Source organism: Sminthopsis crassicaudata, chromosome 1, assembly GCF_048593235.1.
Source record: "Sminthopsis crassicaudata isolate SCR6 chromosome 1, ASM4859323v1, whole genome shotgun sequence".
NCBI lineage: Eukaryota > Metazoa > Chordata > Mammalia > Dasyuromorphia > Dasyuridae > Sminthopsis > Sminthopsis crassicaudata.
Window position 1 is genome coordinate 13714873 of NC_133617.1, and position 12145 is coordinate 13727017.

Below are 12145 nucleotides of genomic sequence, written 5' to 3' on the forward strand. Positions count from 1 at the left end.
TATATTCTCTGAACTGGTTTTCTTACCTGTAAAAGGGGATAATGATACCTGTACTACCTACCTCATTGGGTAGGCATGAAATTCATGGAATATAATAGCTATAAAATCCTTCACAATCCAAAACGCACAATATAGAGATGGATACTGCATGGGCACAGGAGTGCAAAAAAGCCAAAATGAATAGGTTTTTTACCTAAACATTTTTAGTAGAAATTCTGGAAGCTAAATTATATGGACAATAATAATCATCACTGTCATCTTTTAAAAGGTTATGGATTTAAAAATAGATATTTTGCAGAAACATCTGGTACACATCTATAGTTATATGAAAAAATGCTCTAAATCACTACAGATTAGAAAAATGTAAATTAAGACAATTCTAAGGTACCACCTTACACCTCTCAGGTTGGCTAAGATGACACAAAAAGATAATGACAAATGTATTGGAGGGGATGTGGGAAAATTGGGACACAAATGTATTGTTGGTAAAGTTGTGAAATGATCCAACCATTCTGGAAAGCAATCTGGAACTATGCCCAAAGGACTATCAAACAGTGCATTCCCTTTGATTCAGCAGTGTCATTATTAGGCCTGTATCCTAAGAAAATAAGAAGGGAAAAGGACCCACGTGTGCAAAAATTTGTGACAGCTCTTTTTGTGGTAGCAAAGAATTGAAAAATGCCTGTCAATTGGGGAATGCTAAATAAGTTGTGGTAAATTAATATAATGGAATATCACTGTTCTATAAAAAAATGATGAACAAGCTGATTTTAGAAAGGCTTGGAAAGATTTACATAAACTGATATTGAGTGAAACAAGAAGAACCAGGAATATATTGAACATAATAAAGGCAAGAATGTACAATGGTCAACTATGAAAGACTCTGTTCTTCTCAGTGGTTCAGTGATCCAAAGCAATCCAATAGAACTTGGACAGAAAATGCCACCTGCATCCAGAAAACGAACCAAGGAGACTGAATGTAAATCAACACATACTTTGTTTACTTTTTTTGTTTTTTAATTTTTCCCATGGGTTTTTCCCTTTTGCTTTGGTTTTTCTCTCCTAACATGATCCACAAAACAATGTATATTAAAAATAAATTTACTAGGAAAAAAAATAAAAGAATTATCTGTCACAGTGTGACTTTTGGGTGGAGAGAGGCCATACACCAGGAATAATGTAATTCTCATTTCTGCTTCATCATTGTTGCCTGAATCATGAACTAGTTTAGAACAAGAAGAAACTAAGTGTTCAGTAAAATGTATATAGAACAAGTACAAAAGAAGAGGTATTTATTGTAATATTTCTAACCTGTTATTTCTAAACCCTGTCACGGGGAAGATGACCTGGGTTTGTGTCCCAGCAGACTTTACTAATCAGCTCTGTGAACTCACTCTTATAACCTGTCCTGTTTCAGTTTCAGCATCCACATATATAAAATGAGACAGTGACGTACTTGAGCCTTTCCATTTTTAAGAACTACGATCTTAGGAATCAAGAAACATTTTGTCATCAATATTCAAGTTAAGGACTTTCTCCTCATCTAAAATTCCAAGGATGGAAAAGGACCGAAAGCTCTTAAAGCACAAGCCATGCCTACCTGGTCGGCACAGATCCCCATGTTGCTCCTTCTCACTGGCATATACTTCCATGCACCAAGCATGATACGCAAATGAGAAGAGATCTTCTATCTTGGAAGGAGGCCGGATGGCGTTGTTCAGTCTCTTGAGCCACTCTTGACACTGCTCAAAGGTTAAGAACTGACACCTTTTTAAGGACAAAAAAAACAAGAACCCAATCAATCAACAAGCAGTTATTTAGGGCCTCTTCCATAGTATCAGGCATTATGCTAGGTGGTGGGAAAATGAAGGAAAAAAATGAAACTAAGGGGGTTGGTTCTAACAGCTGAGACACCAATGTGTATAAGTTAGGATCTCGTCATGACCTTCCCATTCAGACCTCCTCAAGTGTTCTTCGGTAACAGTCTATTGGAGTGAGGTATCAGACTTGTCTTCCTACCAAACTGGAGAAACACGTGCCTGGCTAATTCCACCCTGACACTGCTGAAGTATGTTCCACACTAGGGCAGAAAGCACGTGTTAAAGGAGAAGAGAAAAGAAGGTCTGTGGAGTCACTGATGTTTGGGTCTAAGAGCTGCTATTGATAGACGTTGGAGAGGCTGGACAAGTCATTCCATTTACTCCCTTCCTCTGAGCCTCTGGCTTGTGGCCTCTATGTTACAGAAGAGGTGCTGGTCAACATCACTGGGAAAGTCCCCAAACTGAGGAACTGCCCTACATCCATGAAATCATGGGTCTGAAGATAAAAAATGGGCAAGGCTTTGTATTGGTGTCCAGAGGAGCCAAAGATGAGAAACAAAACCTGGCATTTTCCTGGGTGCAGGAAGTATTAGGCACAGAGTGATAAAATGAATTGTTGAAATATCAATTATTCAAAAGGAAAAGGTAAAGGAACAAGTATTTACTGTTGATGTTTTGGGGTTGGTTCAGGTGTGTCTAACTCTTTATGACTACATTTGGGGTTTTTTTGGCAGAATGGTTGCCATGTCCTTCTCCAGCTCATTTTACAAAGGAGGAAACTGGCAAACAGGGTGAAGTGACTTGTCCAGGGTCACAGAGCCAGTAAATATTCAAGGCTGGAGATCTGGATTCAGATCTTTCTGACTCCAGGCCCTGTGCTCCTTCTACTGCACAAGTAAGAAAAGAAGCAAATAAGCCTGAGTCAATTTAAAACTATCTAGACAAAGTCAAAAAAAGTTGGATATACTGGATATCCTGATTCTCTAGTTAAACTACGCAATGTTGTCCAAGTCACTTCACCTTGACAGACCTCTTCATTGGTCAATAGGAATGACCATAACCTCAAAGAATGATGGTATCAATAATAGCAAATTAGATCATGGATGTCAAACACTATAACTGTAAAATCTGGCATGAATAGAAATCATTTCTATTATTATTATTATTATTATTTAATGACATTCAGGTAATCGTCCCTTTACTCTCACTTCTGAATCTGCCTTAACATTAAAACTTGTTTCTTCAAACCATTCACTTCTCTGAACCAAAAAAAAAAAAAAAAAAAAAAAAAAAAAAAAAAAAAAAAAAAAAAAAAACCCAGAAAATCAGCCATTAAAAATTCACTCTCTACCATTCTTCCTCTTGTTTTTGAGAGGATCAAATGAGGAGGTGCCAGGATGTGGCCACCCTGCCCACAGACACTGAAGTTTGGCTTTTTTTTTTTTTTTTTTTTTTTTTAAAGGCTAATGAAATTTGTCATTCAGCTCAGTAAAAGCAAAGATCAACAGAGGGTATTTCATACCCTATGGGCAAGAATGTACTAATGTCAATCTTCTAAAAAAAAAAAAAAAAAAAAAAATCCATAAATCATTTTTAGAAGTGGCTTCAAACAGTGAATGTCTCTCCATCATTTATTTAAATCATTCAGTAAATTAAATGTCAGTAGTATTTTCTCAAACACTATGTGGCCTTATTTTGCTCTTGTGGGTTACAGGCAACTTTATTATAAATGGGGAAAAAAAACCATATCACATGACTAGGAACCCATTGTCTAACTCTTAGTTTCTGTTCCCAGTTGGCAGGCCTCAAGACCTTCCACGTACAACTTCTTCATGTTAACTGGAGTCACTCTTCTCCACATGGAAAAGATAATACTTGAACTACTATGAGTGCAGGAAAGTCCCTTGTAAATTGTAAAATGTAAATGTAAATTGTAAATTGTAAAATGACAAATGTTTGTGTATACACACACACACACCCTATTATTATGCTAAATAATAAAGCTACTGTTTTGTTTTGTTTTTTCCTTTCAGAGATTTGGAATAGATGGGAATTTTCACTAATATAAGATAATCTTTAAGGTTGTTTCAACTCTAAGTCCTGTCATCCTACAAATTCCTTCTAGATGCATGGGGCATCTAGAAACAGCCCAGTGCCTCCCCACATGGAACTGATGGTCTAAGCCAGGGCTTCTTACATTCCCCCCCCCCCCAACTCGTGACCCTTTTTTACCCGAGACATTTTTTACGTGACCCTGTCTCAAATCTGAGCTGAGGCATTTCTTGTAGCGTTTGTGCATGTGCAGTGCAAAGTGCACATGGTATATGTTCAGAACCACGCTGCAGTGAAATCATGTGATAGAACACGGGCAGGTGCTGCCAGAAACACCTCAAATTTGTTACTCACTTGATGTGGAATTAATTTTGGTCACTGTTAAGAAACCTTTTACTGTTGCCAAATTTTTTGCGACCCCAAACCCACAGTTTAAGAAGCTTTACGACCCCAAACCCACAGTTTAAGAAGCTTTATACTAAACAAATTTAAGATAACTACAGAGAGACACACAAGTAAAAGGATAATGAGGGCAAAAAGCCACAGGGAATGAAGGAGACTTGGTGCAGAAGACAGGCCTTGATAATGCTTTCAATTCATCTGAGAATCCCTCGGGAACACCTACCCTAGAGCCTTGCATGTAGCAAGGCACCAATTACTTGGCTCAATTGAATTGGACCCGAAATGACAATTTCTCCAACCCAGCACAAATCCGAGATATGCGATGATCACAGACAGATCCACAACTTCCTGGTCATCGGAATGAGGTAACAAAAGGAACAAATGGGCATGCACTATTTTCAGAAGAACATGTAGCAAACATTAAGCTAACTTTTCTAATATGACCCACTTGCTCTCCACATTTTTCTTTACTAAAAAATAGCATGGATGCACGTACCTGATAACTTTGCAGTCTTTGCAAGTCAAATGAAGTTGAAATATATCTCGGCATTCAACACTCTCTATGAGCTGTAATGGAACCTGCAATTAAGAAGATTAAATCCCTTTATTTCAGAAGGCAGTGACATCGTGTTCCCTCCAGCTGTCCCACTGGGCTGATCAGTGGCCTCTGAGGATGAGAAAAGCATGAGGGCGAGCACATCTGGACCCAAGAGTTTCCAGTGAAGTTTCCCTGTGCAGTGAATTAGGACACAGGCTCCCTGTCCCCAAAGCAAAGGTATAATGTCCCAGGGGGAGAACCACAACAAAACCACTAGTGTTTACCTCCCAATACCCCTTTGCTGTAAATAATTTCTCAGCAAGTCTTTAAAAGGCAGAGATAGTAAAGGAAATCAGACTTCTGAAGCTTCTAGAACCTGCAACATTTCACTGACGATGTACTAACAGAATAAAGAGAACGGGGCCCCAAGGGCACTGTCCCCCATAGGGGGAGTCTTCTCTGTTCAGTTCAAGAGTCTAGATTAAGCAGTCTAATATCAACATTCTCAAGGATGTCCTAACTGCCAACCCCCAATGGCCTTTTGTCCATCCTCATTCTCCTTGACCTTTAGGCAGCTTTGGACACTACTGATCACTCCCCTCCCAAGACATTCTTTTCTCCAGATTTTTCAGGAAACCACTTTCTCCTGGTTCTTCTCTTTGAGTTCTCCTTCTGTGTCATTTTCACTGGAACCTCTTTCAGATCACCTCCTCTGACCATAGCATGCCTCAGGGTTCTGTTCTGGGCCTTCTTTTCTTTTTCTCCAGCTATACTTCCCTTGTTATCTCATCAGTTCCCATGAATTTATTTACCACCTCTATGTTGATGACTCTCAGATCAACATGCCCAGCTTCATATTATAATCTCTAATGTCCTTTATTCTCCATTATCTGCTTGTTGGACTTCCCCAATTGAATGTTCAGTAGTTATCTTGAATTTAATACATCTTAAATCAAACTTATTATCTTTCCCTCCAAGGCCTTCCCCCTTCCAGATTTCCCTCTTACTGTCAAGGGCAACACTATTCTCTCGGCGCCCCCCCTCCCCCACACCCAATCTAGGTGCCATCCTTGATTTTTCCCTCTTTTTTACACTCCACTGCAGGTATTTCCTCCGACAAGACCTTCCATCTCCCAGTTTTGGCTATTCCCAATTGTTTCTCACCTCAGGTTTCTTCCAAGTGCAGCTAAAATCATGCTTTCTATAGAGGGCCTTTCTTAACTCACCTTCTCTCTACTGATCATTTCCTATCTATCCTGTCTCTATTTTGCTTATAGATATTATTTGCTTGTTGTCTCTCCCATTAGACTTTGTACTGAGGATAGGGACTATCTTTTGCCTTTCTTTGTATCTCTAGCACTTGGGACAGAACCTCATTTAAAATAGATTCTTAATAAATGTTTGAGGGGTTTTTTTTTTAACTTTTTTTTTTTAATTATTCATTTGAAACTTAAAATTCAAAATGAAAAATAAAGGGAACATCTCCATATATTGGAGAGGATCCAATATAAAGCAATACCTTCCCATTTCACAAAAACCTATGTAATAAATGTTAAGCTACCCAGTTTTTCTATTCTACGCAGCTTTTCTAGGCTTCCTTCTAGGTTTTTTTTTTTTTCTTCTGTGTACTTTTTTCTTTCCCTCCTTCCACCTACCTTAGAAGGCTACAATTAAATATGAAAAAATATATATGTGTGTATATATAAACATATGTCTATATGTACATCTACATATATGTAAAATCACACAATGCATACTTGTTTGTTAGTTCTTTCTCTGGAGGAGGATATATCCTCCTAGGATCTCTTAAGTGGTGATGAGTAGATTTTTTTTTCCTATGTCTACTTTGTTCCTTCTTTTGTAGAAGAACTGCAGGACAGTTTTCTTTAATAATTTCTTGTAATATTTTATCAAGAGTCTTGTTTATCATAACTTTTAAGTAGTCCTTCTTGTATTCTCTCCTCAATCTCTTTTCTAGATCAGCTGTTTTTCTGATGTTTCATATTTTCTTCTTTTTCCTTTTTTTCCCCTTTTGTTTTATTATCTCTTGGTGTCTTAACATCATTAGCTTCCCATTCTACAATTCTAGTTTTCAAGGAATTATTTTTTTTCCTTCTCTATTTCCAGTTGTCTGACTTGCTTTTCATAATTTTCTTGGATTGCTTTTTTATTTCCCTAATTTTTCTAGATCTTTATTGTTTGATTTCTAAAGTCTTTTTAAAAGTTCTTCCAAGCACTCTTTTTCAACTTGTAACCACTTGACATTTCTCACTGAAAAAAGGAATGGCTTTTTTTGGCTTCACTATCTTCCTCAGAAAATATACCCAGATTTTTTCTATCTCAGAGTAGCTATCTATCTATGATAGAAATGAATAAGGAGAAACTTATTTTTTTTTTAAAGCTACTTCTTATGAGGGCTACCCAGTTTCCCATCTCCCAGACTTTTCAGCTTTAGTAAACTGTGTCTTCCTCCATTAGATTTTAAGTTCTTGAAGACAGACTTATCTTCCTTTTCTGTATTTGTATCTCTAGCACCTAATACAGCCCCTGTCACATAGCAGCTGTTTAGTAAGTGATTACTGACTTTGACTGCTCCATTACTGACTGAATCCTCAAGGTCACTCCCACTCCATGGAAAGAGGAAGAAACATTTTGTTTCTTGTGTCAGTCCAAAAGAGAATATGGAAACAGACTGACAAGTTTCTGCATTTAAAGAGGAAGAAGCTCTCCCCTGATTCTGGCCTTCCCTCTGCTAAGCATGGCAAGCACATCATGTGTTTGAGGCAAGTGTTCCATGTCTAAGTACCTCTAGCGAAACAAATGGGACATGAGAGTCTCAAGAGGAAGGCTGGCACATGTGGGGAGTTGAAGGAAAACTAAGATCAGGGGAAGAGGTTGAAAGGCTGAACTTAGGCAGAAACCCTTGGGCCTACATAGACTCCCAAGACTAAAACTTGTATCTAAGAACTACTATGAATATAACCTGTGCACTTTCCTTCTGGTTGGTACAGGAAAGAAAGAGAACATTCTGTGTCTATACAGCCTTACTTCTAAGATGCTGCCAAATGGTGGCTTGGGCAGGGAGGAAACTGAGAAGAAAGGAGGGGGAGAGGCTCTGAGGGGCAGGAGAAAAAGCACATATGAAGGATTCAAATGAGCTGGATCCAATGATTCTGGACAAGACAAAACCTTTAGGAGATTCAGTTCCTTTATAAAATAAGAGGTTCCCTGTTTAGCTGAAGGGGCTTTTCTGAAAGTCAAATGAAACTATAGGATTCTGATAGACTGTACATCAACATAATTAAAAAGTTAGGGTATTCTTAGTTTGAAAAGGTCATTAAAATCTTAAGGAATTAGGAGATACTATAAAAGTTGTCTGTTCCAACCCTTTCATCTTACCGAAAGGAGAAATGATCGGCTGGTCATACCAGCCGGCCAATGTCCCACCTGCCTTCTCGGCTCTCTTCTAGTTCTATTCACTGAACCACACCTGTTACTTGTGCCCATGTGCCTACCAGAGTCAAGGCAATGACAAGGAGAAACTCACCATCTAAACAAATGCCAAGGCCACCTATTCTTGGCACAATAGACTCATGAGCCTTCTTGAGCTCTACAAGCTTCTACTGGCCAAAGTGCCCAGCTTAAGAGGGTTCTTGGACTTCAGAGAACAAGAATAATGTTAATTGTGAGGCAAATACCAGCCATCTTCTCTCTCACAGGTCCAGGGAATAGTTGCCCTCTTTTAAGGTCAGAGATCCTAAGCCCCCATGGGAGGTGGCAGAAGAAAGGGAATCCTTCTCTTGATACCCATGAGACCACATGCTCTGCTAGTCTCTCTACCTATGAGAGCCACTATTTCCCTTCTGAGAAGGCAAAGAGTGGGGTGCCATATTCCCCAAGGAGTTTCCCTCCACTGCCCCAAAACCTTCCCTCCCTACCAGAACTTTCAGCAGAAGGTGATTCTTAGTATAAACCTGATAAATCTAAAGGCAATCTGTTTCCTTGTGAATCTTTAAGAAGATGCTAGAAGGGGATGGAGGGAGATAGAAAAAGGCTTTCAAAAATTTAGCTTCCTGATTAGATGTCTTAGATCATTACTTTTCTTCTTCAAGAGTTAGAGGTTTGTAGGTAAGGAAATAGCATCCCAAGCAAATAACTTGCCTAAGGTCATACAGGCAAGAAGGGATACCATCTGAATCCATCCAATCCTCTTTAAGGGTCATTGGGGCACACAGAAATCCCACACAAAGGGCTAATTTGCCAAAGCCCTGAGGCCTGGCAAAACTGTTCTCCAACAGAACTGCTACAGGTAGTCTAGGGTTTGGGGGCACTTCAGGCTCTTCCTGAAACTTTGTCAGCACACAGCTCTCCTTCTGTCTACCACATCCATGTCCAGAACCAGCTCTGATCAAAGCCTTTTAATCCTAACATACCCACCTGTCCTCAGGGGAGAATGTGTGAAAACACTTACACAGACAATCTCACCTCCCACTCATGGGCCCAGTCAGGTGAGGAAGTGCAGATAGTGTCATCCCATCAGTACAATGGGAACCACTGGAGCTCAGGACAATGAAGTGAGTCATACTTCAATGTTCTTTCAGACCTGATTGGACCCTCAGATTCCAGAAGGAGATGCATTTGCCTCTGCCACCTTCAACTGATACCACTCTGGACCCTAGGTTAATATGAAACCACTTTCCAATTCAAATCCAAAAGCACTGAATAACCACTTGCTCTAGGGAAGCAGGCAAAAATGAAAATGTTCTGCCCTGAAGGGGCTTGTGCTCTCCTGGGATAAACATGTGGTAAATAAAGGCAGCCGAAGGGGAAGAGGACCCTCTTTGCCTTCTCTTGGCCACTTCACTGAAAAGCTTGAATGGCAGGTGCACGAACTTGGGTCTGCTTACCCTACTTTGCAAGACTGGAGGCAGACCTCCCAACCTGTCCTTTTATAGAATCAGGCCTGATTTCTTCCCTAGGAGAGAAAGAATCCAGGACTGAATCCGCCACCTACCCATAGACTGTAGACAAAGTAGGAATCTGATCTGCTGAATTAAAGAAATATGCTGTGAAGAGTTTCTCCGATTTGGTTTTCCAGAGGGATGAGAATGGGGCAGTGAGAAGGAGAGAAAACTTTTTTTTTTTTTTTTTAAAGAGTGAATACATTAGAAATTGAAAGTTATCGTAGTATTAACTTAAATATAAATAGTTCCTGAGCCAAGTATAATTGCCTGTATTTGATGTATTTAAGTTGCCTGTTCAATATTAAATTTCAATGAAATATTAATGAGAAAAAGTGTGAAAGTATTTTGTAATAATAGAGTACTATAGCTCACATTTATAAAGCATATTACTTTTTCAAAGGACTTTCTTCAGTGAGTTGAGAGGATAATTACTGTATCCATCTAGGAAAAATACACATTTCAGAAGAGCTGGGATTGTAATGCTTTGTCTCCACATCCTAGTATTATGCTCTGTACACAGTAGGCACTTAATAAATGCTTGGCAACCCGAAGAAGAGAAAGCCAAGGCCTAGTAAGGTTAATCCCCGACACCCTAGTTTGTAAGGGTAAGGGTAAATGCCCCAGGATCATTGGATTTGGACTCAGAAGGGGCCCGGTTGTCATAGTCGTGTTGTCAGTTTGTAGTTGAGCAAAATAAAGGGGAAGAGGGGCAAAGTCATTTGAGCTATATCCTCAGTGTCTAAATCTGTTCTTTTGTCCTCTGTTCTCTTACTTCCCTACTCGCTATCCCCAACCCTCTAATCTTTGGCTCTGCGGCCATTAAAGGGCAAGGTTCCTCCACTATAGGGTACTACAACTGGAAAATCTAAGAGCGGCTGACCTCCCTCTTAGTTACCCCTGGCAACCTGCACTACCTAGAAGTATCAACCTTGCAAGCCTGGCCCTGGAACTACAATGGTGATGCGATTTCAAAAGCCAGCACTGAATTTGAAAATGATCTTTTGAACAACTGCTGGTCTCCCCCCCTTTAAGTCCCAGTTGCAGCCTGACTGTCTCCCTTTCTGGCCCACTGAACCTTTTTCTTGTACCGTTCAAACACAATGTCTTTATAACAAAGGTCTGGGATTCCTCAACCAACACTGTAAAGGAAGTCTCCTGAATATTCCAAACAAGTCTGCTATGAACACAGATGTGACAACATCCTAGCACGATCATGCTACTTACTGGGATTTCACAAGGAGCAGATTGAGAGGCAGTCTACCAAATAAGGCAGAGACAAAGTGACATGAATTAAAGGTTTGAATTTTTCATGGAACTCCACATTAATGCACGTATACATTGCCTAAGCCTAGCAGAGATCTCACAGAAAAGAAATATGGAATCAGAGAGCTGGGGAAATACAGGCTAGCTTTCCCTTAATTACAACCAACTTTAATTCTGTGGTATATGGCCTTTTTCTTACGTGCAGGAATTTGCTGTCGAGTGTTTCGTTGGTTGTATATCGTTTATAGTACCTAGCTCCCGCCAATATGTCTTACTCAATGGACTGTGAGATTAAAAGAGAACATACGTTTAGAAGGTACTAAAAGCTACCAGAGACCTCTTGCTAAGTCATTTTCAAAACTGCTTTATTAATATAAGTTATATTGAATAATGATGAAAATTCAGAGGCAGCCCATGAAATTTACAGCTAACCCACTTGGGCTCTGAGGAATCATTTGCCTTTTTTTTTTCTCCAGATAGATGGATGACTTTAAAAGAAGGCACCTTGATCTTCTGTTTCACGTGAAGGCCCATCTCGTAGGACTAATAAAAATGTGCTTGATGGATCCCTATAAAGAATATGTGCTCCTTTTCAGAATGCTGTAGTCTGCATGGCACTAGGCATGATGGATGAGGGTGTAAACATTAATTTATTTGTAGGTATCAGGTCATCATCTTAATATGAAATATCTAACACTCATGAAGTTATTAAAGAAGAGTTACAGAACACTAATCATGTTTCTGTCCAAAGCCACTATTTTAGGTTTCTCATTTCCCTGAGGCAAAATCTGGAGCATTTATTGAAAAGAACCAGAAGGACCATCTCTCTGAATGAGGAGCTGTCCCAGGGGGAGAACAAAGAACCAATCCATTTCAATCCCAGTTCTTGTTGTGTGATTATTACTGAGGACTTGATAGGAATGTGACCAGCACAGCACTGGGCAGACAGAAGTACTAAAGACTCTATGGTCTATGTGCAGTTTAGAATTGAAAATGTGACACCATTAGGATCACCACACACTTAAACTACATAGAAGAACATTCCAAGAGAACTTAAATGGTTAAGTGCTGTTTTTGCTTTGTTTTGTCTCGAGGGAGGAGGTAGA

General features: G+C 39.4%; 1 protein-coding gene across 8 annotated transcripts in view; it reads right to left on the minus strand.

Moving 5' to 3' along the window:
• MTMR3 (myotubularin related protein 3) overlaps positions 1–12145 on the minus strand; it is a 174617-nt gene that overhangs the window by 40529 nt on the left and 121943 nt on the right. For all 8 annotated transcript variants that reach the window (XM_074294259.1, XM_074294268.1, XM_074294314.1 and 5 more), the window contains 2 exons: positions 4771–4853; positions 1601–1767 (listed from right to left, as the gene is read on the minus strand). In XM_074294259.1, coding sequence (XP_074150360.1) covers positions 1601–1767; positions 4771–4853 — 250 coding nt within the window. The remainder of the gene's footprint in view (positions 1–1600; positions 1768–4770; positions 4854–12145) is intronic.